Source organism: Oncorhynchus tshawytscha, linkage group LG14, assembly GCF_018296145.1.
Source record: "Oncorhynchus tshawytscha isolate Ot180627B linkage group LG14, Otsh_v2.0, whole genome shotgun sequence".
In the NCBI taxonomy this organism is placed as follows: domain Eukaryota; kingdom Metazoa; phylum Chordata; class Actinopteri; order Salmoniformes; family Salmonidae; genus Oncorhynchus; species Oncorhynchus tshawytscha.
The window spans coordinates 18,824,587-18,840,502 of NC_056442.1; the positions used below are offsets into that span (position 1 = coordinate 18,824,587).

Sequence of the window (15,916 nt, forward strand, 5' to 3'; positions counted from 1 at the left end):
ATGGCTCAGTTTTGCTGGGTGGCTAGCTCTAGGAAGAGTCTTGGTGGTTCCAAACTTCTTCCATTTAAGAATGATGGATGCCACTGTGTTCTTGGGGACCTTCAACGCTGCAGACATTTTTTTGTACCCATCACCAGATCTGTGCCTCGACACAATACTTTCTCTGAGCTCAACAGACAATTCCTTCAACTTCATGGCTTGGTTTTTGCTCTGACATGCACTGTCAACAGTGGGGCCTTATATAGACAGGTGTGTGCCTTTCCAAATCATGTCCAATCAACTGGATTGACCACAGGTGGACTCCAATCAAGCTGTAGAAACATCAAGGATGATGAATGGAAACAGGATGCACCTGAGCTCAATTTCAAGTCTCATTGCAAAGGGTCTGAATACTTATGTAAACAAGGTATTTCTGTTTTTCTAAAATTCTAAAAACCTGTATTTGCTTTGTCATTATGGGGTATTGTGTGTAGATTTATATATATATCTTATTTAATCAATTTCAGAAGGCTGTAATGTGAAACATGTTTGGAAAAAGGGGTCTGAATACTTTCCGAATGCACTGCATGCCACAACACCAAATATTCTTATGAATAAAAATATACTGAACAAAACTATCAATGCAACATGTAAAGTGTTGGTCCCATGTTTCATACGCTGAAATAAAATTTCCCAGAAATGTTCCATATGCACAAAGTGAGCATTGCTCCTTTTCAGAAATAAAATCTATCCCACCTGACAGGTGTGGCATATCAAGAAGCTGATTAAACAGCATGATCATTACACAGGTGCACCTTGTGCTGGGGACAATAAAAGGCCACTCTAAAATGTGCAGTTGTGTCACAACACAATGCCACAGATGTTTCAAGTTGAGGGAGTGTGCAATTGGCATGCTGACTGCAGGAATGTCCACCAGAGCAGTTGCCAGAGAATATGTTAATTTATTTACCATAAGCTGCCTTCCAACGTTGCTTTAGAGAATTTGGCAGTACATCCAACCAGCCACAGAACCGCAGACCACGTGTAAAAACACCAGCCCAGGACCACATCTGGCTTCTTCACCTTCGCCAGATGTCTGAGTCCTGCCACCCGGACAGCTGATGAAACTGTGGGTTTGCACAACCAAAGACTTTCTGCACTAACTGTCAGAAACCATCTCAGGGAAGCTCATATGCATGCTCGTTATCCTGACCAGGGTCTTGGCCTGACTATAGTTTGGCTTCATAACTGACTTCAGTGGGCAAATGCTCACCTTCAATGGTCACTTGCACGCTGGAGAAGTGTGATCTTCACGGATGAATCCCTGTTTCAACTGTACTGTGCAGATAGCAGACAGTGTGTGCGGCGAGCTGTTTGCTGATGTCAATGTTGTGAACAGAGTGCCCCATGGTGGCAGTGGGGTGGTGGTATCAGCAGGCATGAGCTACAGACAACACACACAATGACTTTTTATCAATGGCATTTTAATGCAAAGAGATACTGTGACGAGATCCTGAAGCACATTGTTGTGCCATTCATCTTCTGCCATCACATTTCAGCATGATAGTGCATGGCCCAATGTCCCAAGTATCTGCACGCAATTCCTGGAAGCTGAAAATGTCCCAGTTGTTCCATGGCCTGTGTACTCACCTGACAGTTCCCGCCAATTTCCAGCAACTTCGCACAGGTATTGAAGAGGAGTGGGACAACATTCCACAATCAACAGCCTGATCAACTCTATGCAAAAGAAAACGTGTCAAGCTGCATGAGGCAAATGGTGGTCACACCAGCTACTGACTGGTTTTCTGATCCACAACCCCTAAAGGTATCTGTGACCAACAGATGCATATCCGTTTTCCCAGTCATGTGAAATCCGTAGATTAGGGCCTAATGAACTTATTTCAATTGACTGATTTCCTTATATGAACTGTACCTCAGTAACATCTTTGAAATTCTTTGCATGTTGCATTTATATTTTTGTTCAGTGTATAAAATAATTGTTTGTCTTGAATTGGCATCTACACTGCCTGAACCAGATTCGGCTATTACACAACCTGCTTTCTCAATTTACCTGCTACTACACATTTGTTCAGTATCGTTATAAAACAATCTAATTGTTTTTTTTAAAGCACAGATCTCTGTTGCAACAGTAATGTTTTCAGAGCGCCTGAGCTACGTTCAAAGCATTCCAGAACAGGTTCCAGGAGCGGGTGTCATTGTCACCACAACATTGAACATGTTTAGTATGCTTGTTTCATCAATACTATGACCACACTGATTTGATACCTTACACAAATGTTAGCGGTTTCAACTTTAAAAAAGATGAGCTACCCAGCTGCCATAAAATTGTAAGTTGAAAGAACTTGCATTATAACGTAAGTATTGGACCTAGATTTCTATTCGGGGTTGACAACTTAATCTAGGCTTTGTTATACTTTGGCGTTACCCTGCTGCTTTAAAAACAAGTCAATTGAGGAAATTAAGTTGTCTAAAAACTAGATTAAAAAAGTGCTACATTTTATCAAGTTTACGTCAGTGGGATACACTTATGGGGTTCATAAACATAGAAATGGAGAATTGAACAAGGAGAGTGACAGATCTGGGCCCGGTTTCCCAAAAGCATCGTAAGGCTAAGTTCATCATTAGAACTTTCTTAAGAGCATTGTTAAATCTCCGAGCTGTTTCCCAAAAGCATCGTTACTAAAGTTGCACTTGAAAACGGTCGTTAATTTAACGACTGCCTCAGACAGCTAAGTGCGTCATTAGATGTTTTTTTCCCCCCTTAACCGTTCCACTTTATACACATCCACTACACACAGAATCAAGCTGTTCATCTGCCTCTGTGACCACCAATAACTTCGGAACGAAGTTACCTGCAAATTATCAAGCGAAAGTTAAGATGCTTCAAATTAAAACCGAGATGACTGCGTTAAAAAGTATACAAAACATTTTGAACAGACGCTCTTTCCTTGACAGACTGACCAGGTTGAAAGCTGTGATCCCTTATTGGAGGTCACTCGTAAAATCCACTTCAGTGTAGATGAAGGGGAGGAGACAGATTAAAAGGAGGATTTTTACATTTGAGACATGGACAAGACAAAATATTTATGCCTTTGAACAGGATATGGTAGGTGCCAGACGCACCGGTTTGTGTCAAGAACTGCAACGCTGCAGGTAGGTAGTTTTTCACTCAAGTTTCCCATGTATCAGTAACGGTCTATCACACAAAGGCCATCCAGCCAACATGACAACTGTGGGAACCATTGGAGGCTTTTGAGGGCAAAAGGGGGTGGTGCAACCCAATATTAGGAAGATATTGAAATCAAATTCCATGTTCAGTCAATTGTTTTATTTGGTAGGCTACGCTGTGCAAATATTTCTTTATATTGTGTAACGGGCGCAATAAGGTGCCAAATCAATGCAATTTAGTGCATCATTATAGGGCAAGTAATAGAATAAGCCAACTTAATTAATTGCAGTCATAAGGTGATCTGTCTAGGAGCTGATCCGTCAGTGTTGTAGAATAATTATGTTAAAAGGTTCAGATTTGAATGTAGAAATCTAATCAGAGCAGCAGCTCAGTCTTTCGAACCCGGAGTATCGACACATGCGCACTTAAGGAACACACTTTTTGCGTGGTGTTTTGGGAAACGCATGTTACATCTTCGGCGGTTGTAGGAACAATGCATATTTATTTATTTTATATATATATTTTTTAGATCCTCGTAAGCCTACGTTGTATCGCCATCAGGATACCGAGCCCCGCATGTTATCACTAAATAATATCAATATAAAAATGACTATTGTCTAGGTTGACAGAACAAGAAATGGAGAGCCTGAAGAAAGAGTCAACGAGACATGTTTATTATTTAAACTATCACTTAAATAAAAAAAGTGCATAGAAAATAAACATGATTAGAAACTTCTCTTTTTACAGATATGTACAATTGTGTTTCCCAATTATACATTCAACCTTACGTAGTTTGTGGTTTACTCATGTGGTTCAACTTTCCTTCATTTCTGTGACACATGAGAGAACACTGATGTACAACTAACAGGGAAAAAAATATCATTATTCTCATGAGGAAGTGTTAACAAGACAAAGGTATATTCAAGGCATAGGAAGAGCCGTTTAACCATTTCCAAGTCCTACTGCCAACTCCCCTTGATGCCACTTCTCATCTCAGGCTGATAAGCTCTATACACAAGGAACAATTATAAAATTACAAATACAGTTCAGTATTTCTACCCCCACAACTTCTTTCAAGCAGGTTCCAGCAACTACCTTGACCTGTAAATAAATTCATGGACGTTCCAATACACAAAATAAATAAATAAAACTTATTTTCATCATCACTTTCTATAAAATAGTACAACCAAAGCTTCCGAAGAGGGGTGGTGAGGGAGACATGGAAGGGAAAAATAACATTTGGGTGGGATTTGTTTTTTCCTGGTCTCCACAAACTCAATCATACCACAATCAAGTAGGTAGTCTAAAATCCCTGTAAAAAATGTACAAAGAATAAAAACATTCACTACAACAATCAAAACACAAAATAAAATGGCTGACCTCAAGAAGTTCAGAACCACTTTATGCATCATTACATAAATACTGTTTATTTTTGAGAAGAAAAAAAGAAAAGAAAACTGCAAAGCTCCTGCCAAAAGGAACATACACAGGCGCAGGACACCTGGTACTGGATATCAATATACGAAACCGTACATTAGTTATTCTAAACTGATACTGTAACACAAAACCATTAGAGTACATTGAACACTGCTATTAACCATTATAAACCTGCTGTTTGCTACTGTAACTAAGTTTGTCCATTCTGTATATTGTATAGATACTGAAGTACGTGTTAATATTTTGATAAAGATCTATCATAATTACAAGTGAAGGACAAGGGCCACTGGTGTGGCGTGGTATTATGAAGTCCAAGAAAAACAACAAGAGTCTTGCCATTTAAAAACACTTGACTAATGGGTTGTTGTAAAAACATCAGACACGTCACTGCTGTGGATCTGTAGGAGTCAGAAGCCTTTGGGATTAAGTAAAAGGATTACCAAAGCCATCTTTGAAGTCTGAGTTCATTCAGTGTGACCTTTCAATGTTAATTTAGAATGCTGTCCCTCAAATCATTTCCCCCTCTGAAATGAAAAACTGTCCTGTGAGATCATCTTTCAGTCCGGTCTGTGTTTAAAAAAAAAAAAAAGTATAACTAAAGAAAACAAGTGGTTGATATCAGAAATCACCACTATTCCGTTTTTTGTATATATACATTCATTAAAGACACGGCAGCAGAATTCAGCATGACCCTGTGCCTCACCCTAAGGCTAGCCAGGATAGTAGGACAGCGAGAGCTGAACCAAAACTGTATACCTGAATTAGCTGGCAAAACCCAGGCTGCAAGGAGGTGGAGGAGAGTGTTGGCCTCCAGAGTGGTCCCTGCACTCTGAACGTCCCTAACACACTTTGGGGGAAGGTCGAGCAGAAGTGCACTTTGCTGGGGGGGGGGGCCACAATTCCTAAGGGAGCTTAAACAGTATCTGTACTTGTGGTTTTTACACATAGGAACCCATTGGGTTTACAAGGAGTAGAAAGTTGTTTCCCCATGTTAAGTCAGTGCCTCTGTCACAGTTGAAGTGCAATGTGTTGGCAAAGTTATTGTTTCACTTCACAGCCCGGGCAGGGTAAGGGTTGGCGAGATTCTGCGACGGCCTTACAAGATCAAGTCAACAGAGTACGAGGAAAAATGGATTACAAACCAAAAACATAACAAATAAAGTTACTGGCCTGAAGTGGCTCACTATAAGACAACTCGAGCCAGAGTTGCACAAAGCAGCAATTTGGTGAGCTTTGTTCGAGGTATGCAAGGAAATACACGCCTGTCAACCTAGCCACTTTTTGTACACCGATGTCCCACCAAAACTGGGACTACTACTGTCAATTTACGAGTCAGAGTTCTCTAAACGAAGCATGCTCAGTTACAACAAAGGCAAAGCGAGAGATCAAGCGAGCGGACAAACTCCTACATAGGTTGCATTGTGGTCAATGGTAAAGCTTAGCCTCTAACCTTTCCTAACTTAATCAGCTTCTAAAAAGCTTTCCATGTGTAGCCGGTCTCATGTTAAATGCCATAAAACATTGACAGTATTAATATGAAGGCAACACTGACAGAAAGACATGGAGGTACAATGTGGCTACAGGCGTTAACTGTGTTATGTCCTTACAGTTAACAGATTTTGGAGCGCGTTTGATCCCGAAAGGGAGACGTTGAAATTTGTGGAGAAATTGATTCATTTTTTAAAAGCTGAAAGTGAACGAATTACGCACAGCGAGCAGCCCCAAGTCTGAATGGACTGGCTGGAGCCTCCACGTAGTGTGGAATTAAGGCTGGGAAAAGGAGTTCAGACAGCTATTATAATAAACCAGCACTCAAATGGACTCCCTCAAGTGCATATAATAATGCAATGCTGCTAACAGGCAGTCATTAGAAATGTCCTTGATTAACAGATTGGCAAATAGAGCTACTGGTGGACTGGGCTCAGCAGGGAGCGACAGCTTCAGTCTTTGGAATCCAAAAAGAAACATTCAGGCTACAAAATACAATTAAGACGCCAACGAAAAAAAACAGCTTGGAAAAAAGGCAGCTCAACAAAAATAGAGCACAAGCGTTAGTGTTTGAAAAACCTATATTTCCTACAAAAAATGGCAATAAAATAAATACGATTTCTTAAAAATATAAATACAATTTCATAACATTAAGTGCTATTCACTATTGAGTGCTTTTCAGTCGTTTGTATAGAAAAATATACATATTATTTACATTCTCAGAACAAGCGTGATATTTTTCTGGCCATAAAAAAAAAAAAAGGGACAGAAGGGACAAGACTTCAAACAAATTGGTTCGACACAAATAAAAAGACAATTCCTTTGCAAAAGTAATTCATGAAATAGGCCATAATAAGAATCATTTAGATCTTAAAATGGGATTAAAGGGAAATCAGATTCAGGGGGGGTGACATTTGGTTCTCATTGCTGTAATTCCGGACTCTGTCCTAACCTAATTTCAAAAGACAATGTGTGCATACCTGCGATACAAATCGACGGCTCTGCCTTTATCATTTTCCTATACAAAACCAACAATAACATTTACTAAAGCAAAAAAAAAAATATATATATATATATATATATATATATAAGTTCACCCCTCAGCTGTCAGTCCACCAGAATCTCAGCGTAGCTTGCTAGTCACGGTCACGACTTTATCCAATTACCACCGACCGACTTCGACAACGTCTCTACAAGTACACTCGCGGTTATCATTAATTAACAATAACAACATAACACTTGAAAATAAATAACCTACAGGCTTCTTTCTATCACTTTGACTACAGCTCCCTCTAGTGTTTCTCTTCCTAACACATCTTGCGACTTGTTGCTCTGGACGGGCTTAGGAACTATTTACAGTGGCTGAACACAGTGAAGCAGCCCCAAGCAATTCTTTATGATACTCGCGAGATACTCAGAAGGCTGCACAGGATGCACATTCCGACAGGCAGATGTGTACAAACAGATGAGGCCAAGACAAAAGCGTTGTCTGATCAGTTATAATACGTCCTGGTTCTTTTTCTAAAATGCAGAGAAAATTCCCTTCCACAAATTGCACTTTGGTGTTTAAAATGGAACGAACAAGGTGGCAATTATTGTCGTGTGAAACATAATCAATGGATTCTATGCTCACACAGAATTGAGATATAATCTAGAAAATAATGTGAGGTAATGTTAAAATTCAGAATGAAAGGGCAATTTGTGTATCATTCAGAGACAGAAAACATCGCTAACCTCAGTTACCATTTCCTTGGACTTCCCAGAGTCTGAAACCATCCGATCCAAAAGTAAAACCAAAGGAGGCACAACAATAAGGTTGTTCTCTTTCAAAAATGTCCCATCCCAAAACAGAGACCTGCTCGTATCAAACTTAACCGGGTCCTTAACACACCTTTCTTCCCAAACCTTACAGCAACAAGGGAGCGCAGTACTGGAAGCATCATTCTGCACTAAGACCTGGCAGTGCATGGATGGCTTCGTGCTCGTCGAGGGGACCGCTATGGTAGAGTGGGAGAAAGACCGCTAACACCACTCCCATCACACATCAGAGTGGGGGGCTAGTTGAGGAACTTCCGGCACTTCTTGGTTCCGCAGTTGCATGGAAGCTTATTGCCCGGCTCCTCGATGGGAAACTTGTAGTCGTAGGTGAGCTCCTCGCCGCGGTAGATTTTGCGTGTTGCGAAGATGACGATGTGCTTCTGCCCGTCCACGTTGATGACACGCGAGTAGCAATTGGGCTCGCACGAGTGGTTGATGAAGCGGGCAGCGTTGCCGTGCACGGTGGCGTCCACCACTTCATAGTCGTCGATGCGGAACATGTAACAGCCAACACCCTGTAGAGGAAGGGACAGGAAGAGAAAAGGGTGAGAAGCTATTGGCCGAGGATTGCAGTCAACAAAACCCATTATCAAATGACTGAAGATCCTGACCGGTTAATAGGGTGGTGTTGACACCTTTACGTAGAACAAACATGCCTCTGACAAGTAGAATAAGGACCCACGCAAGATCTAGTCATGACATTTCTATGTGCAACATTTGCCTATTGACCGTGGCCCTGTAAAGACAAAGCGTATGAGCAGAGAACAGTGTTCTCACCTTGCCGTCGTAGTACTTCTCCCGTTTGTCGGTGAGGACAGAGCGGATGACGTTGCCCGAGTACTCGATCACCATTTCCCCCACGTCGATGCTCCTCTTGCAGAACAGACCTCGGCCGTGTATGGCTGACCTGTGAGGGGAGGACACAGGGGCTCGGTGACCGCTGGTTCACCAAAGGGTTTCACCTTCTAACCCCACTCTCTGGAACAAGCTATAGCAAAGCTACAGTAGTAGTTCATTTTCTTGTTAAAACCATTTCACTGAATTTGGGATTCGTGCTCCTGAGTGGCACTACATCTCAATGCAAGAGGCGTCACCACAGTCCCTGGTTCGATTTCAGGCTGCATCACATTCGGCCGTGAATGGGAGTACGGCGCATAATTGACCCAGCGTCATCCGGGTTTGTCCATCATTGTAAATAAGAATTTGTTCTTTACAGACTTGCCTAGTTAAAAATGTAACCCCCCCCCCCTCTTAAACGTTACGTAGCCAGCGTTTTCCTAACCTGTAGACCCCCACCGCCTCCTTGGAAGTTCTCTTCAGGTGTCGGAACCTCATGGGCATGGGGAGGTCCATGCTGGTGGCCCGGCTGAAAAACAACAGTAGCACAGTGTGTTAAGAGTTCCAATGAAGGAAGGATGGTCTACTAACAGCGTGAAGCTCCGACCGGTGGATACGGGGATGTTGATCAGAAAACCCAGAGGAAAGACAAGTCCACTGTAATGAGGGGATGGAGGATAGAGAGATGGTCCTCCTGATTTACAGAAGTTATAAATAAACAGGAATTGTGTAGCAGGGCGGAGTGACTCACCGAGCAGACTTGAGCTGCACCTCCTCGTCCTCCTCGTGGGGGTTGTACTCGGGAGGCTGGCGGTGCTTGGAGGCCAGGAAGTTGAACATGTCAAACACAGACCTCCTGTGGCGAGGAACAACAGACGGAGCAGACAGGTCAGATGACGCAGGCAAATACAACTCAATGATGCAGACTCTCTAAACCCTAGGAAGGACCTCTCCCAAATAGTGAGTTGAGATTTGGTAACGGGTATACACAGTTACCAGCTCCAAAACATCAGTTAAGAGAGCCAGTGTACAAACGGCTCACAAGATTTGTGTTGCTGAAGTAGAATGCATAGATCACGTATAGACCTGGATTTCTTCAACAATCAAAGGAAAGCTAAGAGGCAGGGGCCCAGTTCAAAAACTGTAGAAATGCATCCTTCCTGAAGTAATCATTAGACATGATTCATCAGGTGAACGTAAGGTCTCCGCCACATGGTATTCACCTGTTCAGTCATGTGATTACTTTAAGGACGGGATGAAGGAAGGATGCACATGGAGGCTGGGCCAGGCAGCCTCTTGTTATAATAAAGATAAAGAGTAACTGTACATTTGTCTGGATACCAATCCAACACCTTGTACTTTTTAAGCATTGGAAGAGGGCTGTGTGTGACTTAGCCATCCCATCTTCTGGGAGTGTCCGTACCTGTGGTTGAGCTCGGCGCGGGCCGAGCCATGGGGGTTGATCGGGGGCTCGTCGGCCTCCTCGGGCTTGTGGAAGCGAAAGTGGTAGTTGCGACAGTGCCTGGAACCATACAGCTGCTCCAGCAGGAACATCACAGCGTCGTGGAGGACCCCCAGCATCCGCAGACCGTTCACTCCTGAGAGAGAACAAACAAAAAGAAAAGAGATAAGATTGAGAGAAAGATTTTAAAAAAGGAAGGAGTGGAGGAATAAAGGAAAGAAAAAAGTTAGTGATGAGTCACCATTTCATTCCTCAAAAGTTGTTGAACCTGCATAAACAAAATACAATCTGATAAAAAAAAAGCACTTTACCTTCAAAGGAGAGCTCTTTGAGTCTGGCGTTGGAGCGGGCCTCCTGGACTTTATCTGTCAGGGACTTCCAGGCCTCTGTGGGACGGAGGGAGAAGACAACACATGTCAGCTTAGTGTCTCATCTCTGTGTAAGTATTAAAAATACACAGTTTACTTCAGCTGTATGAGGATTTTGAAATAAGATATCTTTCCTGTTACACATTCACTTCAATAACTTTAGCGCCATTTTCTGCCATCGAGTGTCATAACTACGCTACATGGAAACAGAACAAGAAGATTAGAACTGCGTGGACCTTCGATACTCTCGCAGCGGATCTGGAAGCCGTCATCGCTGCAGATCTCAAAGATGAGTCCCTTCTTGGGCTTGCTGTCCATAGAAGAGTCCCTGCGACTACCCTCCTGGTCAGGGCTGGCCACTAGTAGAGAACCAGCAGTGGTCTCGCTTTTCTCCTCGGGGAACTCACTGGTTTTACTGGTTAAAGCAGGAGGTTCAGCAGACTTGACAGAATAAACACTGCAAATAAAATACATTTTGAAATTAATCTCATTATCCATTGACATATTAATAGTACAGAATGGAAGGGGTGACAAGCTTGCGTTACTCACTTTTTGCTGGTGCCCCTCTCTCTGGGCTTGCCTGTGTCCATGGGCTCGGGAGAGACCGTCTCTCTAGACCTGCAGTGGTAGAGGGAATTCAAATATGGATAAGCAGCAGGTGGCAACTGTAGTATGTTAAAGTATAGTCCTAGTTAATTATTTCATGAGTTAGCGGTTATGTGAGAATATTACCCAGGAACGGAGGTGGGCCGGTCTCCCTGCATCTCCCGAGGAGGCTCTGCCAGCCAGCCCTTGTGTTTCTTCCCGCTGGCCTTGTCTGGACTCTGCCTCGTCCGCTTGGCTTTCTGCTTACCTTTCCCCGAGCACGTGGATGCCGTTACGGCAGCGCTACACTTCAGCTCTTGTTTCTGCTCTGAGGAGGACCTGGATTTAGGCATGGTGTGTGAGCTTTGAGAGCTGGAACTCTGGGAGAGCACGCCGACCAGGTGTCCCTTGTCGGAATCCTGTTGGACCGGGCTGGGGGCCGGAGCCACAGGTTGTCCACTGGCATTTGGTGGGTGCTGCTGCCGCTGGAAGGCGCCGCTCTCCGGGTTTATCTGCTGTCTGACAGACATGCTGATGGTCTGATGAGAGGGAAGCACGCAGATGCTGCTGGCAATGGAGGTCTGGGCGGGGCTGCACAGCTGGGACATCAGAGGAGCTCCAGACTGGAGCAGGTTGTGTGGTCTGGCTTTGAAGAGGAGGCTGCTGATGGGTCCTGTGATTTCGGTGGAGCTGAGCACCGGGGTGCCGAGAGAGACAGAGCCTGGTGTGATGCCTCCGGGCCCGCTGGGCTGAGCCATGGACACCATGTTCAGCACTGCTGACTGGTTGGGGTTGAGCCCTGAGACGGTGCAGGGAAGCAGGTGGGTGGAGGCGGCGTGGCCCAGGATGCCAGGCTGCCCACTGGGAAGAGGCATCCTCTGCTGGATGGGCTCAAAGTACATGACTCCTGATTTGGGTCTCTTGATAATGTTGGGGACTTTGCGGTGAGAAGTGGTGGCGGCCGTGGTCAGGGTGCCCAGCTCGGACTGGCCCATCTGTGGCGAGGACAGGTTGATCAGAGTCATGTTGGGTCTCACTTCAGACGGGCCCAGGGTGGGCTGGCTCCTAGAGCGGGCCAGTTTTTTGGTCTTCCGTGGCTGGAGACGGGAGATGGGTCGCTTCTTGCCGTGTCCAGATGCGGGCACAGCCGAGGACGTGGAGATGGAGGCACTGGACACAATGGTCACGTTGGGGGCCAGGTCATGCCTCCGTCCGGCCTCGGTCACCAGAATCTGGGGCTCGTGGGAGGGCAACCCAATCAGGAGGCCGGAGGTGGTGCTGGGAATGCCAGGCTGGAAGCCCGTCTGGGTGGTGCCGGTGAAAGTATGGATCTGAGGGTGATGGGGCATGGTGCCCAACACTTTACCCCCAGCAGGAAAGATCGGCTGGGAGGTGGTTATCCCGGAGGTGAGCCCTGTGGTTAGAGTCATGGTATCCATCACTCCTGTTGCGCTGGACGATGGGGTGATCTGGATCTTCTGAGTGACACCATTGGGGAGCGTCTGTAGGACGTAGAGGGGCTGCAGATGCTGGTTGACCACAATGAGTTTTTCCGGGCCTGGTTTTAAATGGGAGGTGGTCTGGACGGCCGTGCTGGCCACATGGGAAGGTCCGGGGCTGACTGAAGATGGAGCAGGGATGTACTTCTGTCCCTGGAGAGGCAAGGTGGGTGAGCTGGGTAGGACTGGGGTCCCAGAACTCCTGGTCAGATCCTGGCTACCTGCTTCTACAACTTCGCCCAGGGAGGGACTGGTGATGTGCTCAAACTGCACTGGGGTCATGTGACCTTCTCTTACCTGAGATTCTCGGCTACCTCCACTTCCTTCCTGCTGGCTCTCAGGGGACACGCCGGCCCCTCCTTTCTGCTGCTTGTCCTCGCCTCCTTTCTCAGTGATTGTCTCGTCCGAGGCTGCCAGGGACAGCACGGTGCACTCTGAGCCCTCTGAGATGAGGCCACCGTGGTTCTGGTTGTTGACCGTGGGGCTGCGAGTGGTCAGGACAGAGAGGTCAGAAGGCAGTTCCAGAGGTAGACCATACGGCTCTTCCACCGAGATGGATGTGTTCACCCTGCTCTCCACGGGCTCAGTGCTGGCCAGCGGCTGGGGGAAGTCCTCAAAGAGGATGTCTTTGCGGCGGTTGACGCCCACCCCGTAGCCCCCGTCCAGGGAAAGGAGCTCAGAGGAGGCGGCCTCAGGCTGCTGCCCCAGGGCCTGCATGGAGGGCGTGTTGAGGACAAACTCCATGATGTCCGAGGGCAGGATGTTGCCGCAGTCGTCGCTGTTGTTGTTGTCCGAGTCAGACTTAAGGTCAGTGTTAAGTGAGAGCTGGGCCTCCAGGGGGTCCTGACCCTGTGACGACTTCACCCCACCCAGAGGGAGGGAGTTGTCCTTCTGGCTCTTCCTCCCTTCTCGGATGTTGTTGCTGCTGCTCCCACCCCCTCCAATGCCATTGTCTGCCTCCTTCCCGGAGTCATGCTCCAGCTTCTCCATGTGCCTCTCTCTGCCCTTCCTCTTACCCGTGCTCTTGTGGGAAGAAGTCGCCGCGGTGGCCGTGGTGGTGGTGTTTGCGTTGGCGTCGCTCTCTGAGCTGTCGTCAACGCCGTCCAGCTGGCCGATCTGCTGGTGGCCCAGGAGGCTCTGGGTGGGAACATCCTCATCCACAGCGGCAACAACCCTCTCCTCCTCCTTCAGGAAGCTCTGCAACTGAGAGCCCCTCCCCAGGCACTGGCCCATCCCCTCGATTGAGGGCATCACTGGGCCGGGGTTGATGATGGTGCGGGTGAAGTTGTAATAGTACGGATCCTTGTTGGAACACTGGTTGAATCTCCCTTCCTCTTCTTCTCCGCTGTCCCCCGAAGAGGAGGTACTCCTATCGTCCGCACCGTCTACCTGGCCTTCGGCCGAGCGCCTGCTGCCTCCGGCCTTCCTCTTCCCGGGCCCATCCCCGCTGCTGCTGTAGAAGGGGATATCCTGCTCTCCATAGGAGCGCACTCCGTAGAAAGGCGTCAGGCCGAAGAACATGTTGGAGCGGGCTCTGGCGCTGCGCCTCGGGTAACGCCGCTTGGTCGAACCCGAGCAGTCGCTGTCATCTTCATGATGTTTATCCCTGTCGCCACCTTCCTCCTCCAGCAGGGCATGGTCGTCCCGGTCGCTGGTCCCCTCGTCCTCGGTGCAGTGAGCTAGGAGGCGCTTCTCCACGCAGTCCTCAGGGTGCAGTGGCGGGCTGTTCGACTCTGAGCGTGTCGGCGGTGAGAAGAGCATGGAGCAGGAAGACTTACGGTGGGGGGGTCCCTCCTGGCCCGTGGGACAGATGGAAGCGGTGATGCAGGAGTCAGAGGAAGAACTCACGGTGTTGGTCCCGTTAGGGTCGGTCTTCAGCGGCGTCAGGGACGCCTTGACTATAGCCCGCTTCTTGTCTCTAGCAGCGGCGATGTCGTTGGCTGTTAGTCTTGCTTGAACCTGCGAAGCCCTCATGCTTCTCTCGGAGGCTAACCTGGGCTGCTTTATGGCCTCTAGGCTGGCGCGGTTCTTCTCAGGGCTCGAAAACCTCTCCCTGCTCTTTGCAGATCGCCCTCTTCCTTGATTCTCCAACTTTTCCACCTCCTGCTTGCCAGTGGCTCTGGTGTTGTTGCTGAGGGTCGCAGCCTTGCTGTTGCTGTTCTGAGAAGTTGGGGTTGGAGCGTTAGTGGTTCCACCAGTCTCTTTAGCATTGTTGAGGTTCTTGTTGCTGTTCTGAGGAGTCTTCTCCCGCTCTTTAGATGCCTCTCTGCTGTCAATGTTTTGGACTTTGGAGTGCTTGTCTTTGGTAGTGGGGGCCGCATGGCTGGAGGGGACAGCCGGGGTGGCTTGGGAGCTCTGTTTGACGGCGTCCTCCTCAGCCATAGCCTCTGAAGACCACAGGGGCTTCATGGCAGCGGCAGGGGCTTTTCCCGAAAGATAATCCTGGGACTTCTTCCCGACGCTTTTGTGGAACGGAGGCTGGGGAGACCCCAATTTTCCAGCATCTTTAGAAGCTGGCGCCAAGGTAACACCTCCCTCCTTGGCCAGGTTACTACTACCACCACCTCTGTCCTTGGACAGGGTCGTGGTGGCGCGGTGGCGGGAGAGGAGCGTGACGCCAGCCGACAGGTCTGGGACCTTCCCCTTCTCTGCTTGGGAGTTGCTGCTGCTCACCCTTTGGTGCCCTGTCAGGACACCTGTACCTGGTGGTGGGGAGGCCTGGCTCGCTCCTGTCATCTCTGGGGCCATTGGGGAAAGTTTAGGGTTCTCACACATAGCCTGCTTGCCAGGCACGCTTTCTTTCCCACCGTCTGTCTTCATCTCAGAGATGCTGTGGCGGCGTCTGCTGTGTTGACCTCCAGGGCTGAGTGAACTTGTGTCGCGGCCCTGCGTTCGGACGCCACTGGCAGGTGGCTTCCCCTTCTCCCTCAGACCCAGGTCTCTGGAGGAGGAGAGGGGAATGGGTGGGGCGGAAGAGAAGAGCCGGGCCAATTGGTTCATAGCGGCCTGTGAAGAGGAGACTACCTTCTGTCTGGGCTGGGGGGAGAGGGAGGAGGTGCTGTGGCGACGGGAGCCGATGCTCCTCAGGCTGGAACTCAGAAGGGGGTCCCCCACCGTCACAATCTCATGGGCAGACTGGGAGGTACCATCTGCAAAACATGGACACAAACATTTGACCATACTGCATGTCTCCACGTGTGAATGGTAGTTTACAATGACAGTTTGAGGCAAATTGGGGTAAAGAGTTTGAAGA

At 47.5% G+C, this 15,916-nt stretch overlaps 1 protein-coding gene across 1 annotated transcript in view; it reads right to left on the reverse strand.

Moving 5' to 3' along the window:
- Positions 1-3,827: 3,827 nt before the first annotated feature.
- LOC112266726 (histone-lysine N-methyltransferase 2A) overlaps positions 3,828-15,916 on the reverse strand; it is a 43,756-nt gene continuing 31,667 nt past the window's right edge. The window contains 9 exon segments of the mRNA XM_024444459.2: positions 3,828-8,427; positions 8,690-8,819; positions 9,195-9,278; positions 9,501-9,605; positions 10,173-10,347; positions 10,523-10,597; positions 10,816-11,036; positions 11,129-11,197; positions 11,312-15,812. Of these exon segments, the coding sequence (XP_024300227.2) occupies positions 8,152-8,427; positions 8,690-8,819; positions 9,195-9,278; positions 9,501-9,605; positions 10,173-10,347; positions 10,523-10,597; positions 10,816-11,036; positions 11,129-11,197; positions 11,312-15,812 (5,636 nt within the window). The 3' untranslated portion in view covers positions 3,828-8,151.